The sequence below is a fragment of the Ictalurus punctatus genome, chromosome 7 (assembly GCF_001660625.3).
Source record: "Ictalurus punctatus breed USDA103 chromosome 7, Coco_2.0, whole genome shotgun sequence".
Classification (NCBI taxonomy): domain Eukaryota; kingdom Metazoa; phylum Chordata; class Actinopteri; order Siluriformes; family Ictaluridae; genus Ictalurus; species Ictalurus punctatus.
Window position 1 is genome coordinate 8,649,560 of NC_030422.2, and position 17,300 is coordinate 8,666,859.

The 17,300-nt window shown below is 37.5% G+C and overlaps 1 protein-coding gene across 1 annotated transcript in view; it reads right to left on the minus strand.

The window, feature by feature from the left end:
- Nucleotides 1-309: 309 nt before the first annotated feature.
- The window catches only part of slc25a36a (solute carrier family 25 member 36a), a 29,252-nt gene continuing 12,261 nt past the window's right edge, over nucleotides 310-17,300 (minus strand). The window contains exons 5-8 of the mRNA XM_017472300.3: nucleotides 14,099-14,199; nucleotides 5,628-5,694; nucleotides 3,680-3,969; nucleotides 310-3,489 (exon numbers count right to left, since the gene is read on the minus strand). Of these exons, the coding sequence (XP_017327789.2) occupies nucleotides 3,296-3,489; nucleotides 3,680-3,969; nucleotides 5,628-5,694; nucleotides 14,099-14,199 (652 nt within the window). The 3' untranslated portion in view covers nucleotides 310-3,295. The remainder of the gene's footprint in view (nucleotides 3,490-3,679; nucleotides 3,970-5,627; nucleotides 5,695-14,098; nucleotides 14,200-17,300) is intronic.

The window sequence follows — 17,300 nt, forward strand, 5'->3', positions numbered from 1 at the left end:
ACTTTGGGACATGTAACAGCAACTACACAGTTGCCTTCAGGCATCTCACTAAGCCATCAATGATTGTTTTCCTATACAGGCATTCCCTGGCATGTTTTTAATTTGATTTTACTTATTGATTACAAGAATTTGTATGATTGAAATATAATGTTTTTGTACGCATTTTGGCATGAATTTCCATGTGTTTAGTCCTCACCTTCAAATGTAACTTTAACCTAAAAGCTTGATTTATGTAATTTTTTTGTGAAATCGTGCAACTCTTTCAACCTTCAGTAGACACAGAATACGATAGACACACCACTGGATTCATTTATGTGCTTTTTTAAAATTTATTTATTTATTTACTCATTCTTGTACAAAAAAAAGGAGGTATGATATTACACAACCAGCAAAGGTCACATTTTTTCACACACACAAAAAGAAAAACATCAAAAGATGATATGTGACCAGTTCATTGTTAGTGTTGACCCAATGTGAAGATGCAAGAAAACTACTTTTTTTTTATTTTTTATTCACTAACATCTGAATTACGATACAAACCTTAAAATGTAAATGCGGTGTACGGAATCAGTTTTAAAACATTTTGCATTTGAGATGAATTGCCAAAAAAAGTGTCTGCGGTAAATGAATTTCATTCAAAGTTTGTTTGGAAGGCCAATATTTTGCAAATTCACTTAGCAGTACATGGTTCAGTTAATCAGTTGTTAATCAGTTAATCAATCAAAAACATGTGTTATTTCTATGAATACTGCATAAACACTTTATTTAATGATCATAATAATGTTATTTAATGATCATTAGTCATTTTATATCATAGTACTGGCCTATTATTTACATCAGAAATCTTTTTTTTTTTTTTAAAGCCATAATTAAAACATGCATGAATTTTAATTACACATGCTAATCTTGTGACATTTTGTGCCAAATATGTGTCATGTATTTGTCATTCAGGATTAAATATAATACACCATAAGCCTGGTTAGCAGCAAAGGATGTTGGGAGAGGTGTTCTTATACCGGCTCTTGGGATTTATTAATACTGAGGACAAACGTAGACTTTTTTTATTTTATTTTTTTAAATCAAAAATTTTAAAATTTTTGTATAGGACCAATCGTAAGGTTTGCATATGCAGACGGCGACTATTTAGAACGTCCTTATTATAAGGAAACTGCTTATAATAAAGAAAGTGTGGCTTGAAATAAGAAGAGGTTCATCTTGGGGGAGTTGTCTGAATGAAACATTGAGCTCCTTCATAATACTTTGTGAATTAAATAGTAGCAAAACGTTGCATTAGTCACAGATATAAACTGGGAATGAGACTCAATTTTAAAAAAAAGGGGGGGGGGGATATTGAACAAATAGGGATGCATCGATATCGTTTTTTAATTTATTTTTAAATAGGAGTACACATTTTTTTGTACTCACTGAGATCAAGGGAACATATTTAGCTCTGTTTATGTTAGTTGCTGCCATGTCCTGCTCCTAATGCTGAATTGTGTCTTACACAAATATATATGTGTATGTGCGGGTGTAATATATATTAATATATATTTATACATACACACACACAAACTGTGAGCTTGATATTTTCACTGAGAGTCTGCTTAGCTTTGAGTGGTAGTCATTAAGCAAGAAATATGTCCAGAATAATTTTTGGTCACTAGTGTGGCAACATACACTATGTCACATAATAGCACGCCGTATCAGATATGGGGATCAGAGCATATCTTAAAATGTATTTATTTATTTTTTAAATCAGGTAATGAGAACCTTATCAGTATCGACATCGATGCATCCCTTGTGTTAACGCAAAATCTAAAATGAACCCAGGACGTTCATTCATTTCTGGTACAACCTACTGCATAACCATAGGAACACTGAATAACTAATATGCATACATACATACATACATACATACATACATATTTCTATACATACTATATACACAAACACAGGGATGTCCTTCACTAGAAGAAGTTTACTAGACTGATCTGTACAACAGCCTCCAAAAGGAACTGTGGCACAAAACACTGTCTTGCTTATACAGTAAATTCTATGTCTTATAATACAAGTTCTATAGTAAACTGTCCAAACACAGAAAACATAAAAGATCATGTAGCCTGGAAACGCTACAAAGTGCATATTTTTATATATATATATATATATATATATATATATATATATATATATATATATATATATATATATATATATATATATATATATATATATAAAGTAAAAGTCAGTAAAGCCACTGTCTGGGGAAGCGGAAGGGTGGAACGAATTTTTGGAGCTTTGTGTAACCACAGGAAAAGAGTTAAGTGGGACATGAGTTAATTCCTTGATATTTTGTGTTTCCTGGATAAAATACTGAGAGCTTTTTAATTCAAGTACCGCCATTTTCTAGTCCTAGCCAGTGTCTCCTCTATCGCCAGTCATGTGGGTATTAACAGACATGTAGTAGGGAAAAAAAAGGTAGGGTCATTATAAACACTCAGACAAGAAGGATGTTCAAAAAATCCAAACAGAACAGAGAACACTTCAGTTTGAAGTAGGCAAAAAAAGGATCACGCATCTGATTGCTTGGCGTCGACACGTGGATCAAACGCCAAGCGTTCATGTGTGCGTGGGGAGCCATCATCACTGTGGAAACCCTGACCTCTAGAGGGAAATGTTTGAAAGTAAACAATTCTTTGCTCATGTTTGAGACATCAGTGGCAAATATGAAACTGATTTTGTTGCTGGCTGCCAGGATGACACTGAAAGTTTTGCAAATGAAAAAACAAAACAAAAAAAACCCCCAAATATATATATATATATATATATATATATATATATATATATATATATATATATATATATATATATCTTCATAAGAGAAGCATTCAGAATTTCAGAAGGAAATGGCCAAAAATTCTCATTGTGAATGAATTCAGTTGACATTAACTAATTTTCAAGCATTCCCCTCTTGACAGTCCTGTAAGGACTGCATCACATTACAGATTCAGAAGAGAAACAGGCCAACTTTCCTTACTTTCCTACCTCTCTCATCTCTCTTTTGGCTTGGTTTGAAGCAAGCTTCCACTTTTGTTGCTTCAAAACCAGCACTAATTCCTGCCATGTGCCAACAGCACCTCCTTGAGGTCTGGCCCATAAAGCTCTTTTGTCCTTACCCTCTCTGTCTTTCTGTCTCTCTCTCTGCTTCCTTTGGTCTCGTAAAGGGACAAATTTCTCTTTGCGCTGTCCACTCTCAATCGCCCTCCTCTTTCTCTTGACCGTCTCTTCTTCTACGGTTTTAGCCGTTGAGCAGGTAGACAACCAGCTCGTAGGTGCACATCATGATGGCTGTGTTGGGGATCTGGCGGACAAGGTGGGTGGTGAGGCCTCGATACAGTGCTCTGTATCCTTCCTCTTGAACCACCATGCTTAGAGTCTGGAAGAACGAACGGTACTTGCTGCCCTCCTCTCGCAACCGCGTACGGACCACCTCTACAAAAAAGAAAGAAGGCTGGTTTCAGTTTTGATGTTCATGCTCTCTACCCAGCAATGGATATACTTTAGTACAGTATACCTGTAGCATTAAAATGAATGTCTGTTATTGTCCCATTATATATTATAAATATACAACTATATACACTACTTTGCTACTCTATGCAGAAGAAAACAAACATGAATCTACCATGTGGATACGCGATGGATGTGGCGCAGGTTTTGGAGGTGGCAGCGGCCAGCATCATGCCTACGAAGTCAGAGGCGTCCTTCACCGATTCGTCTTCATCATCCATGTTGGCACTCGCCTTGGATTCGAGGAGCTTGCGCTTGATGCTCTCATAGGTGACGAAATGAATGACAGTCTCAGAGATGCCCGCATAGGAGGCCGACATGCCACGGTAAAAGCCGCGTAGTCCGTCGGCTTTATACACGCGCCTAACACACTCAAATGCGCTCATGCGCCTCTCTCCACGGTTCCTGGGGGGACAAATATGATTGATAAGTATAACAATATAAAAATTTTTTTTGTAGAATTTAAAGTGTAACAAGTTGGAAAAAAACAACTCCACATATTTCATGTTACCATACATTTCCTTTGTTAAGTCAATTAGGGTATCTAATTCATTTTCCTTAAGAGGTCATTTCAAAATAATAGTTAAGACACATTCATTTCAGTTTTTATTTATTAGGAAAAAAGTTTACAAACACTTTGTTTGTATCTGGAACTGGAATCAAACACTTGGGAGTAGCCTTCTACAAGCTTCTCGCGATACTTTGCCAGAATCTTTGCCCATTCCTCCTGACAGAACTGGTATCGCTCAGTCAAGTTTGTGGGCAGGGTTTGTGATTGCCACTCCAATACATTTACTTTGCTGTCTTTAAGCCATTCTGTTAGAACTTTGGAGGTACGCTTAGGATCACTGTCCTGCTGGGAGACCCAGTTTTAAAATTTCTGGCTGATTCCCCAGACGACCAGCCTTGAGGTGTTGCTTCGGTATTTCTAGATAATCCTTATAATATTCATGATGGCATCTATTTTCTGAAATGCACCAATCCCTTTTAATCAGCAAAACACCTCCAAAACATGATGCTGCCACCCCTGTACTTCACAGATGGTGTTCTTCACATTAAAATCCTCAGCCTTTTTCCTCCATTTATAGCGCTGATCAATATGCCAAATAGTTTCATTTTTGTGTCATTTTACCAGAAAGCACTCCTCCAAAAGGTGCTGATCACCTGCAAACTGTCTTAGAGTAGGGGTTTCAGCCCTTCATGACAGCCTTTCAGGCCATGATGATGTTAAACTCTCTTAATGGTGGATGTACAGTATAAACTTTACATACCGCATGCCTCGAACTCCTTCACTAATTCCTTTGTTGATGTCGTAATTGACTTGCCAAAAGAAACTTATGGTAACAAAAAGTATAGTTGTACTGTTTTTCCTTACATATGACACTAATGCACAAGCATTGTCATTGAATGGGTGCTTTTTCAAACCACATGCTTTCAGTGTGTTTCAAATTCAAAAGACCAAGACGGCCATTTCACATTTGGTGTTTCTGCAGCAATTTGTGGTTATGTGAATGTAGGTCTCTAAAGAACAACCCTCAATTTACCCCTAAGCAGAGGAAGGTAGCCTGAACACGCTAAAACGTGATGACAGCAAGAATGAACTAAATTGTGCAAGTCATTTGTTATTAGTACTTTGTTATTTTGTCATCCGCATCATGTGTCTGCTTCTTAGCAAATTTTACACTGGACAGAAACTCTAGGCCAAATAAGTTATAGCCCCAACTGTGTGATATTAAACGATATTTTATCTACTTAACTGACTTATGCAGGTCAACAACATGCATCTGTCTCTTTTGTTTTAAAAGTTCTTTGGTTTTCCCCATGGTGATGGATGCTGAAAGGATTTCACACTTCAATAATTTTGCTACATGTTTTTTGGTTTTGCGACCAATTGTTCACGTTGGAGAATATGATTATCCTGTGTAATGCAAATTATTTCGTTTAAAGCATTATTAGGAAGTTATAAAACTATTCATATAGTATGTACTGGGGTAGGGCTTAGGGTTTTATGGGTTATGTAACAATCCCAAATATAACTGTTAAATCATACAATAGCCGCTCACCTGGCATCCAACTGTAGGCGAGTCTTTATGAGCCAGATAGGATTGGTGGCCGTGATCGCTGTGAACCCTGGGGAAAAAGGATGGTAGGGTCAGCCATAGAAATGACACTGTTGCTCAACATAGGCAAGGCTAGAGAAGCAGGCCTACTGTCCTTTCAAAACAAAATTTACAAAGGAAAAAAAAAAAAGAAAGAAAAAAAAAAAAAAGAAGAACTTCAGTTCAAAGAAACACTGTTGACTTCTGCAAGATGTTTTATAGCCTGTTTTTATTGCCTGCTGTTCAGGCATTTTCCTTATCAGGCTTCTGAAATTGGGACTGTTAGGTTCACATATCAGTCAGGATTTATTTGAGAAGACTGTGTGTACTACTCAGGAATGCAGCAGTATCATTAACAGTAACATATCTTATGTCAGTGTTTTTTTAAAAAATTATTATTATTATTTTTTTATAAACATTAAACATATCAATGATTCAAGCTACCAACACATCTTAGAGTAGTTGGCCACAGCATGGAAGCTTTTAGCTAAAGCAATAGACAATGCACATAAAATCCATTTAATTGGTTAAGAGAGCACATTAAAATTATATGATGAATGAACTGAATTTGCGAGGGCACTTTTCAGCATAATAACGCAGTTATATAACTATCCATATGGCATGCCGGAAGGGCGCAGAGACGTAGTGCCATATGTTTTAAATTGATTATTTTACCACAAGTAGACTTTCCACAATGGGGGGGTGTGGACAAAAATATGCCTTGTGATGCAAGTGCAAGAGATTAGTAATAAATATCTTCACTGCAATGTTAATATTATGTGCAAAAAAAAAAAAAATCTGCAAATAAGTCGGCTTGACGTGCAACTTTCTGGATGCCATTGCCGTAAACCATTAACGTAACCCGTTTTTTGTCTGGAATAAATATTGTCTAGTAATCACAGAATAAAAAGAGGTCAAAACAATGACAGATGAGGCACTGCTCTGCAGTACTTTGGTAATAAATAAACATTCTTACATCAGTTGAACCAAGAACAAAAAAGAGGTGACCTTAGAGTAGGGGGTAGAGGGGCTCTAGATAGGATAAGAGACCTAGAGCAAGTGCGTGAAGGAGGATGAGAGAGAGAGAGAGAGAGAGAGAGAGAGAGAGAGAGAGAGAGAGAGAGAGAGAGAGAGAGAGATTGTGTGTCTCTGGCGAGTACTCACACGGGGAGGGGCAAAGCTCCTCCTCACAGCTGCAGGACGGAGCCTGCAGATATGGGGGGGGAGGTTGGAGCAGGCTGGCTCACAGAGTACAGGCCTAAAATAGACACAGGCTTTTCTGTACCACAGTCACAAGCAGCAGCAGCAGGGAGCGGAGCACTTACCCCGTAAGTCCCGCCCTCACATGACCTACCAGACTGATCATCCCACCCAAAATTCCCAAAACCTCTGCTTTTCCCTTTTTTTCCCCCAAATCTCATAAGTACATAGAGAATAAATGAAAAGAATATACAAGAAGAGTGAGGTAGTGAGTGAGAGAGAGAGAAAAGAGGCAGATTGGTTGTCTCTTGAGTTTTAAAGGACATCATTAAACCAGTGCTTTTTAAATAACTTGTCTGGAATGGCACAACATGTCAAATGGGTGCTGCTAGTTCAAAACAATCACCATTATCTTATAACAATAGAGTAACCTTAAGTGGGCCATAAAGTTAAACAGGGGACAAAGGCTACAAAAACAAAAATAAAAGGAGGTGAAACAGTGCAAGTAAGAGTGTGCAAATGCCAACCTTGTCAACCACTTTGGAAAAAACTAAATAGCCTATATATGCCTATGAGTATGACTGATTACTGTCAAAAGCTTCATTATTAAAATCTCAGTAGTGTTTCCTGTCTGCAACATGTCGGATTATCAAGATAACAAACCTCACCCAGTTAGTTATGGGTCTTACTGTACAGATGCAAACTTTTCCACACATTGTAGAGTTACAACCTAAAATGACAATGAACTTAATTGGGGCTGTATATCATAAATCTACACAAAATAGCCCAACAGTAAAAGATGTGATTGCAGCTTGCAAACATTTTCCCTCATTGCTATAAAACCCCTGAATTAGTAAATTGGTACTGCTGCTCATCATCCTTAGAACACCATCCCCCTTTGTGAAGCATGGTGGTGGTAGCAGAACGACGGTTAGCCTGGGTCACTGATTTTGGTGGGCACACACCAGGTGGTGGACGCATTCTGAGATCGTCCAAGATTCTCAAGAACGAATGTTTGATGTTTGTAGGATTTATTTGGAATTATCATTTTAACTAGCACATGAACCAATGAGAATTTAGAACTGGTCCAAAAAGGGTCACAGTCATAGCAAGCTCAAAAGATGTCTGAAATAGTTTTTCTTAAATAGCTTCCTTTCTGTTTGAAATAAATTTTAAGGGTATTTCAGGCATACAAATTGGAAACAAGAAGGACCAGACTTGGTGGCGGAGGTATCATCAAGTCTATTAATGAATTTAATGGTGCACAGGACGTCTCCCTGAACTTTGTCCCGGATTTATCTGAGCCGGGATTTGTGTGTCCCAATTTCAATATTTTGTGTAGACTCCTGACATAAGTCCACTTCAGTTCTCGTTTGTAACACTCCAAAATGCAGAAATGTTCAAGAGGGGTGAGTACTTATGCAAAGCACTGTAAATAACTGGTCCTCAAGGCTGCACTACCGAGACTCCTCCTTCATGCTTAGACTATAGGTCTTCTTGGTACAGATATTTGGTACTATGTCACTCCTAAAGAAAGTAGACTCAGTCTTGGAAATGCATAAATGAAAGAGAAATAAATATACTGATCAGCCATAACATTAAAAACACTTGCCAAATATTGTGTAGGTCCCACTTGTGCCACCAAAACAGCTCTGACCCATCAAGGCATGGACTCCACAAGACCTCTGAAGGTGTGCTGTGGTATCTGGCACCAAGGCCTTAGCAGTAGATCCTTTTACGCAAGATGTCCAAGGTGTAGCATCCACAAGTTGCGATGCACTGTGGGTGCCCATGACCCTAACGTTGGTTCACCGATTGTCCATCCTTGGACCACTTTTAGTAGGTACTAACCACTGCATACTGTTTTGAAGATGCTCTGATCCAATTGTCTAGCAATCACAATTTGGCCCACAAAGTCGCTCAGATCCTTATGATTGCCCATTTTTCCTGCTTCCAACACATCACCTTCAAGAACTGACTGTTCACTTGCTGCCTAATATATCTCACCCCTTGATATGTATGTGCCATGGTAACAAGATAATCAAATGTTATTCACTTCACCAGTCACTGATTTTATTGTTATGACTGATCAGTGTAAATAAACAAAACAAAAAAAACCTTGTCTTATACCTATGGTTCTCAAAGTGGGCTACCAGGACCCCCAGGGGGCCATGATAAAAACAAACAAACAAACAAAAAAACAAACAAACAAACAAACAAATAAATAAATTATTAGAGCGGTGGAAATCACAACCCACATTATCAAATTTATTACATTTAGTGGTCCAAGCACCAAAGTAAAATCAGCCCTAATGTGTTGGTGGAATATTGTAAGGAACATATATAGGGTATACATAGTTATATAGGAAAAGGAATAGAAAGCTATGTACAGGAATATAAAGCTATAAAAGATTATTTGACAAATTTTAATAATGGTCATGAAATTCTAAACTGAAGGAGGGGGTGGAATTCATTTTGTAGTTAATAGGGTCCCTGGCTTTTTTAAAAAAAACAAACAAACAAAAAAACTCATTTTGAAAAAGAAGCAGCTGATTTTTGTTTGGTTATTTCCAGAAATTCCTCTACTACCCAAGCCTTATTTTTATTTACTTGGAAAATTGAAAGCATCAGACCCGTTATCTTATCTCCTGCCCCATAACCTACAATTATTTATGTACTCCATTATTGCGCATAGGCTGATTAACTGATTACTTTTTAAATCCTAGTTTTAAAGCTATCTATATCCTTTTGGCCTGGAAATCTGAAGAAAAATAATAATAATAATAATAATAATAATAATAATAATAATAATAATAATAATAATAATAAAAATTGAAAAAAAACACAACAACAACAACTTGGTAGTGTAGAATAAAACATAGTATTTTTTTCTTATAAGTTTTTAAATTTGTGTTATATAAATAGTCTGGACATAAATTATTCTCCAGCTGAGCAATAAGCTATATTTAAAACCATAATCCATCACTCTAGTAGTTTGTATTTTCTTTACTGTTATGACTATGAATCATGGATTGCCAGAAGTTGTTCCAGTGGTTAAATTTAGCGGTCAGGCAGCACGTGAAACTTTATAGCTAGTGTTAATCACCTTACTCTCCAATACAAGAGCTCTTTAAATTAAAATATATGTTAAAATACCCCCAAAATTTGTGCGATTCAGAAGAATTAAGTTTGCTATACAGTACAATATTGTGATTTATACCACAACCCTGCTTTTTGGTCTGTAACACTTTTTACATTAATGCGCTCGTTCAAATACATTATTGTTTCTATAGCAACAACTCATTCACAGGTATTATATGCTGGACACGCCATCTAATATAAGGTATAAGGTAACATACTTTGTATTCCCGCAGAAATAGTGTGACCTACATTTCCTCTGGAAACATGGGATAGATTTACACACACACACACACACACACACACACACACACACACACACACACACACACACACACACACGGTGAGTGTTCTGATCTGATCGGAGTTCAGTTTTGCTAACAAGTGAATGCTTTAATCTGGAAAGTTTCAAACAAGATAAACTTTACATTCAGTGAGGCCTCTTTATGTTTGCCCATAAACATAAAAAGTTACATCACATTTCATTTCTTGTGTAGATTCTGTGAAGAGCTTGCGTAAGCTATGATCACAATCCGTCTAGCCGAATTAACAGACCAACATTCCGCACTTCTCGGTTGGCAGGGCAGCTTATACAATATTAATATTTATACAATAACACTGTCCCAGTTCTCGATTCTGATCGGTGTGTAGGTGTTTACTAATCTTTATATTAATAATGCATTTTAATGCCTATTAATAATGGTTTATACTATTGCGTTCGTTCTAATACATAATTTCTACATGTAATTGTTGATATGGTGAAGCTTGCTTTTTTTTTTTTTTTTTTTTTTTTTTTAAAACATGAAATGTTCACTTGGCATTTTTGGAAGGAGTCTCCAGTGTCAGCGCTTCATAACTGGTCAGAAGTATAAATGTCAGGAGAGTAGTTATGAGAGAGAGGAAAAAGTTGTGATAGAATGACTGTTTATAACAGTTATAATGTAAATAATAACAGGAACTAATTTGTTTTGAGGACGTTCCATAACTTTTAAGGTAACCATAAATGGACAAAAAATAATAATACTGTTGGCCAATTTCTGCCACAGAAGTCAGATGGTATGCTTGCTCTTCAATAGTATTCTCTTTACAAAGCATAGTTATGTTTTTTTATCTAAAGCTTTAGCAAACAAATTCTATTCTGTCACATAAAAATACCACACATACCAGATATTTATAGATCTATATGTGTAGGTCCAGGCTACTACTACTAATACTTATACATTATATTGGCAAAGAATTGTTTAACAACAAGGTTAGCATTTGCTGACTATATTCAAGAAGGTGTTTTCCCCCCTTCATGGCTTATAGGCTTATTAAGACTGTACAATCACAAAGAGATTAAAAGAAAAGAAAAGAAAAAAAACACAGCTTCAAGCCTACTAGAGTGGCTACATCAATGATATAACTATCATCATTATCATCATCATCATCATCATCATTAGGAGAATCATGATCATACCAGTGAGATGAGAAGTGACTACCTGAGGCGTCCCGATTCCGCCCGCATCGCCCGCGAGGACCGCTGCCCACCGCGCATGGCAACCTACATGTTAGCGTAGCGCCCTGCTAGCGGCCGCTACTACACACAGCACAGACAGCGTGTGAAGCCAGACTGTTTAGTAGCACACTGGTATGTAATGATTTTTGTCCTCCAGCCCTCAAAAGGTAGAAGAAGAAAACAAAAAAAAGTAGGAAAGGAAAGCACAACCTAAACTTTGAGGACCTGATTATTTTGAACATTTAGTCCCCCCCCCCTTTTTCTTTTGGCCACACTATTTATTAGCAAAAAGTGGCATGTACAGTGGTGCTTGAAAGTTTGTGTAGAATATTCTATATTTGCGCATAAATACGTCTTAAAACCATCAGATTTTCACACACGTTCTAAAAGTAGATAAAGAGAACCCAATTAAACAGACAGGATAAAAATATTATACTTGGTAATTTATTTCTTGAGGTAAATGATCCAAATGTTACATATCTGTGAGTGGCAAAATTATGTGAACCTTTGCTTTTAGTATCTGGTGTGACCCCCTGTGCAGCAATAACTGCAACTAAACGTTTGCGGTAACTGTTGATCAGTCCTGCACATCGACTTGGAGGAATTTTAGCCCGTTTCTCAGTACAGAACAGCTTCAACTTTGGGATGTTGGTAGGTTTCTTCACATGAACTGCTTGCTTCAGGTCCTTCCACAACATTTCTACTGGATTAAGGTCAGGAATTGGCCACTGACATATCAAAACATTAACTTTATTCTTCTTCGACCATTCATTGGCAGAATGAAATGTGTGCTTAGGGTCATTGTCTTGCTGCATATCCTAATTTCTCTAAAGATTCAGATCATGAAAATATGTCCTGATATTTTCCTTTGCAAGTCGTTGGTATAATTCAGAATTCATTGTTCCATTAATGATGGCAAATCATTTTGGCCCAGATGCAGGAAAACAGGCACAACCCATGATACTACCACCACCATGTTTCACAGATGGGATAAGGCTATTATGCTGAAATGGTGTGTTTTCCTTTCTCTAAACATAACGATTCTTATTTAAACCAGAAATTCTATTTTGGTCTTATCACTCAACAATACATTTTTCCAATAGCCTTCTGGCTTGTTCACATGAACTTCAGCAAACTGCAGATGGCCAGCATTGTTCGTTCTGGAGAGCAGTAGCGTTATCCTTACAACCCTGCCATGCACACCACTGTTGTTCAGTGTTCTCCTGATGGTGAACTCATGGACGTTAACATTAGAGAGGCCTTTAGTTCCTTAGAAGTTACCCCAAGTTCCTTTGTGACCTCACAAACTACTACACATCTTACTCTTGGAGTAATCTTTCTTGGTCTCCACTCCTGGGGAGAGTAACAATGGTCTTGATTTTCCTCCATTTGTACACAATCTGTCTGACTGTGGATTGGTGGAGTCCAAACTCTTTAAAGATGGTTTTGCAACCTTTTCCATCCTGATGAGCTACAACAGCGCTTTTTCTGAGGTCCTCAAAATTCTCTATCTTTTGAAAATCTTGTTCATGCCATGATACACTTCCAAAAACATGCGATGTAAAGATTTTGATAGATCCCTGTTCTTTAAATAAAACAGGGCACTCACTTACACCTGATCATCACCCCATTGATTGAAATCACCTGACTCTAATTTCACCTTCAAATTAAACTGCTAATCCTAGAGGTTCACATACTTTTGCCATTCACAGATATGTAATATTGGACCATTTTCCTCAATAAATAAATGACCTAGTATAATATTTTTGTCTCTTTTGTTTAATTGGGATCTCTTTATCTACTTTGAGGACTTCTGATGATGTTTTAGGTCATATTTATGCAGATATCTAGAAAATTCTAGCACACTTTCAAGCACCACTCTATGTAGCAGCAGACTACATTAAAGTAAAGATTTCTGATAAATATCCTAGACATAAAGTAAATAAATACTAGAACTTCATTTCTGCTTCATATTTAACTAATTTGTTTGCTTTGTTTATTTTATTAGCAAAAGCTTATGTTGTTTATAAGCTTTCCAAATAAATACTAGCTAATTAGGCTAATTCCCACCCCAAACAAACACTATAAACAAATACTATCATAACGTTTCATGAAGGTAGTGCTGGCTCTTTGAGTTGACCAATCAGCACTTTCCATTTGGAGATGGAAATAAATATTTGGCTTCACAAGCTGTGCAACGTAAAGCTGACATTTTAAATGAAGTGTTGATCCTAAAAGTCTTCAATTGTGCTTTCGGGCTAAATTCTAGGTGCTAACAAATATCATGTTTGGAAAAAAAAAATCTATCCAAAATATGGGCCATATTCCATAAATTAACCATTCCCTGTTCACTGAAACACTAAATAAAGATGCTAGCTGATCTCTACATCCATAATATTTATGCTACTAATCTACACTTTAAAAGATGTCCGTTTTCAAACACTGGTTAAATCCCAAGATACACAGTGACTACTAAGAGGTCATTACCATATTAGTTCAAAATGTCACTCACAAAACCAAACAAGCAGTGCAAATATTTAGCATCTAAAATACGGAAAAAAAAGCAACTAAAAACTAGGACCACACATGTGATTCTTACCTGCAAGGCCGGCAGAGACCATGTGCACCTGCGTGGAGTCAGGCTCAAGTACGCCATTTAGCTTCTCTTTGGCCGTTGAGTAGGCCGCAAAGTAGATCGCTCTGTAGAGGTAGAGCCAGACGATGAAGATTTAACACAACTGAGATTCAAGTGCATTGAATGTAGCAGGCATGTGTAATTGTACTTGGGTATCAACTTTGTTACATCAATCAGTGTTATCTTTAAATGTGTATATGATTTGTTGAGGAGTTAAAAAGGTGATGTGTGGCCCAAATGTATATTTTACCATAAGTACAAAACACATTAACAGCCAAAAACACAAAAGCAACTTTGGAAACATGGCAGCAAAACTGGCAAAGGAAACTGGGTTATTCAAAAAGTCACTGACAATATAAAATCTAGAATCATTTTTTGCTAGGATGAGGTTTTTCCGAATTTGCTCTTGTGGTTTTGATGTGTTGTATTTTTAAATTTTGTTGCATGTTTTAAAAAAATATATATATATTTTGCTGTTGTGTTTTTTGATTTTCTTGTTGTGGTTTTCTGATTTGTTGTATTTTTTTTTTATTATTTTGCTGGTGCATTTAAAAAAAAAATAATTTTGCTGTTTTTTATTTTTAATTTTGTTGCTGTGCTTTTAGATTTTTTTAAATTGTGTTTTCCGATTCACAGTTGTGTGTTTGGTTTTGATTTTGCACTATGGGTATGCTGTTGTATTTTATGTATTGCTGCAGTGTTTTTTTTTTTGTTACGGTTTCTGATTTGCTGTTGTGTTTCTGAATTTGCTGTTTGGTTTTTGATGCAAAAAAAACCAAAACAAACAACAAAAAAAGCCCCACAAAGACAAATTCGGAAACATGACCGTGAAACAGCCTAAAGGAAACTGAATTACTCCTCACTCTAATGGCAGAAGTAACCTCATATAATATCTTCACGTTTCTGATTTGCTGTTGTTTTTTGGTTCTGCTGTTGCATTTTCTGACTTCCTGTTGAGTTTGGCCGATTCCCTTGGCTGATCGGTTTCCGAGTTTGCTGTGGCGTTTCTGATGTGCTGATGTATTTTTGGTTTGTTGTGTTCTGCACTTATCAGACATCACCGTATTCTCTTGGTTTAAGGTCACTGTATTTTCTGCACATATGCCCATGCACTTACAAGGCAGGAAAACTTAACTGCATTATACGCTAGTGAAACGAAGACATGAAAAACACAATCACTGTCATGGAGTATTTCAGTAACTGTGGAAAAAACATACATCAGCTAGCCCACTGGATGAGTAAAAATTGTTAGCTAGCATAATGTAATGACACACGGTGGGATAGCTAACTATTTAAGTGCATTAAATATAGGCTAAGGAAAACGAACGAGTATATGACTGAACTGGAGGCCACTGCTCATGAGGAATGGACTAAGATTCCTCAGGAACGCTGCCAGAAGCTGGTGACTGGCTACACATCTCGTAACAGCAAAAGGGTGCTCTACTAAGTACTAAAGATGCTTGCCATGTAGTGGTTGAATAATTGTGAAACTGGAGAAATCATTATAAGTTGCATTTTGAGTTGAATTTGGGGAAACCAATTGAAGCACTAGTTGTGTTGAACGATTTCAATCGCTTTTGTTTTATTTGTTCATTGCAAACAGCTGAAAGTCTGTACATTTTGACAATAAACCTGATTTGCAATGGGGATTGAATTTTGATTGCAACTGTATATCAAGTTTTATTATATGTCTACTGGCACAGCCTAATGTGTGAGTGGGTATGAATAAATGATGAAGCAATGAACGTTAGTGATTTCAAAGCTTCTTTACTTCCCTTTAGTGCAAACAACAGGAACTAGCAAAACAAGAAACATACTGTATGTGGGACAAGAACATGGTCTTCCCTGACAAAAAAACAAAACAAAAACCAACATATATAAATATATATACACATATACAGTATCTCACAAAAGTGAGTACACCCCTCACATTTTTGTAAATATTTGATTATATCTTTTTCATGTGACAACACTAAAGAAATGACACTTTGCTAAATGTAAAGTAGTGAGTGTACAGCTTGTGTAACAGTGTAAATTTGCTGTCCCCTCAAAATAACTCAACACACGGCCATTAATGCTAAACCGCTGGCAACAAAAGTGAGTAAACCCCTAAGTGAAAATATCCAAATTGGGCCCAAAGTGTCAATATTTTGTGTGGCCACCATTATTTTCCAGCACTGCCTTAACCCTCTTGGGCATGGAGTTCACCAGAGCTTCACAGGTTGCCACTGGAGTCCTCTTCCACTCCTCCATAACGACATCACAGAGCTGGTGCATGTTCGAGACCTTGTGCTCCTCCACCTTCCGTTTGAGGATGCCCCACAGATGCTCAATAGGGTTTAGTCCATCACCTTCACCCTCAGCTTCTATAGCAAGGCAGTGGTTGTCTTGGAGGTGTGTTTGGGGTCGTTATCATGCTGGAATACTGCTCTGTGGTCCAGTCTCCAAAAGGAGGGGATCATGCTCTGCTTCAGTATGTCACAGTACAGCTTGGCATTCATGGTTCCCTCAATGAACTGTAGCTCCCCAGTGCCGGCAGCACTTATGCAGCCCCAGACCATGACACTCACACCACCATGCTTGACTGTAGGCAAGACACACTTGCTTTTGTACTCCTCACCTGGTTGCCGCTACACACGCTTGACACCATCCGAACCAAATAAGTTTATCTTGGTCTCATCAGACCACAGGACATGGTTCCAGTAATCCATGTCCTTAGTCTGCTTGTCTTCAGCAAACTGTTTGCGGGCTTTCTTGTGCATCATCTTTAGAAGCGGATTCCTTCTGGGACGACAGCCATGCAGACCAATTTGATGCAGTGTGCGGCGTATGATCTGAGCACTGACAGGCTGACCCCCCCACCCCTTCAACCTCTGCAGCAATGCTGGCAGCACTCATATGTCTATTTTCCAAAGACAACCTCTGGATATGACGCTGAGCAAGCCCACTCAACTTCTGAGGCCTGTTCTGAATGGAACCTGTCCGGTTAAACCGCTGTATGGTTTTGGCCATCGTGCTGCAGGTCAGTGTCAGGGTCTTGTCAATCTTCTTATAGCCTCTGCCATCTTTAGGTAGAGCAACAATTCTTTTTTTTTTCAGATTCTCAGAGAGTTCTTTGCCATGAGGTGCCATGTTGAACTTCCAGTGACCAGTATGAGGGAGTGTG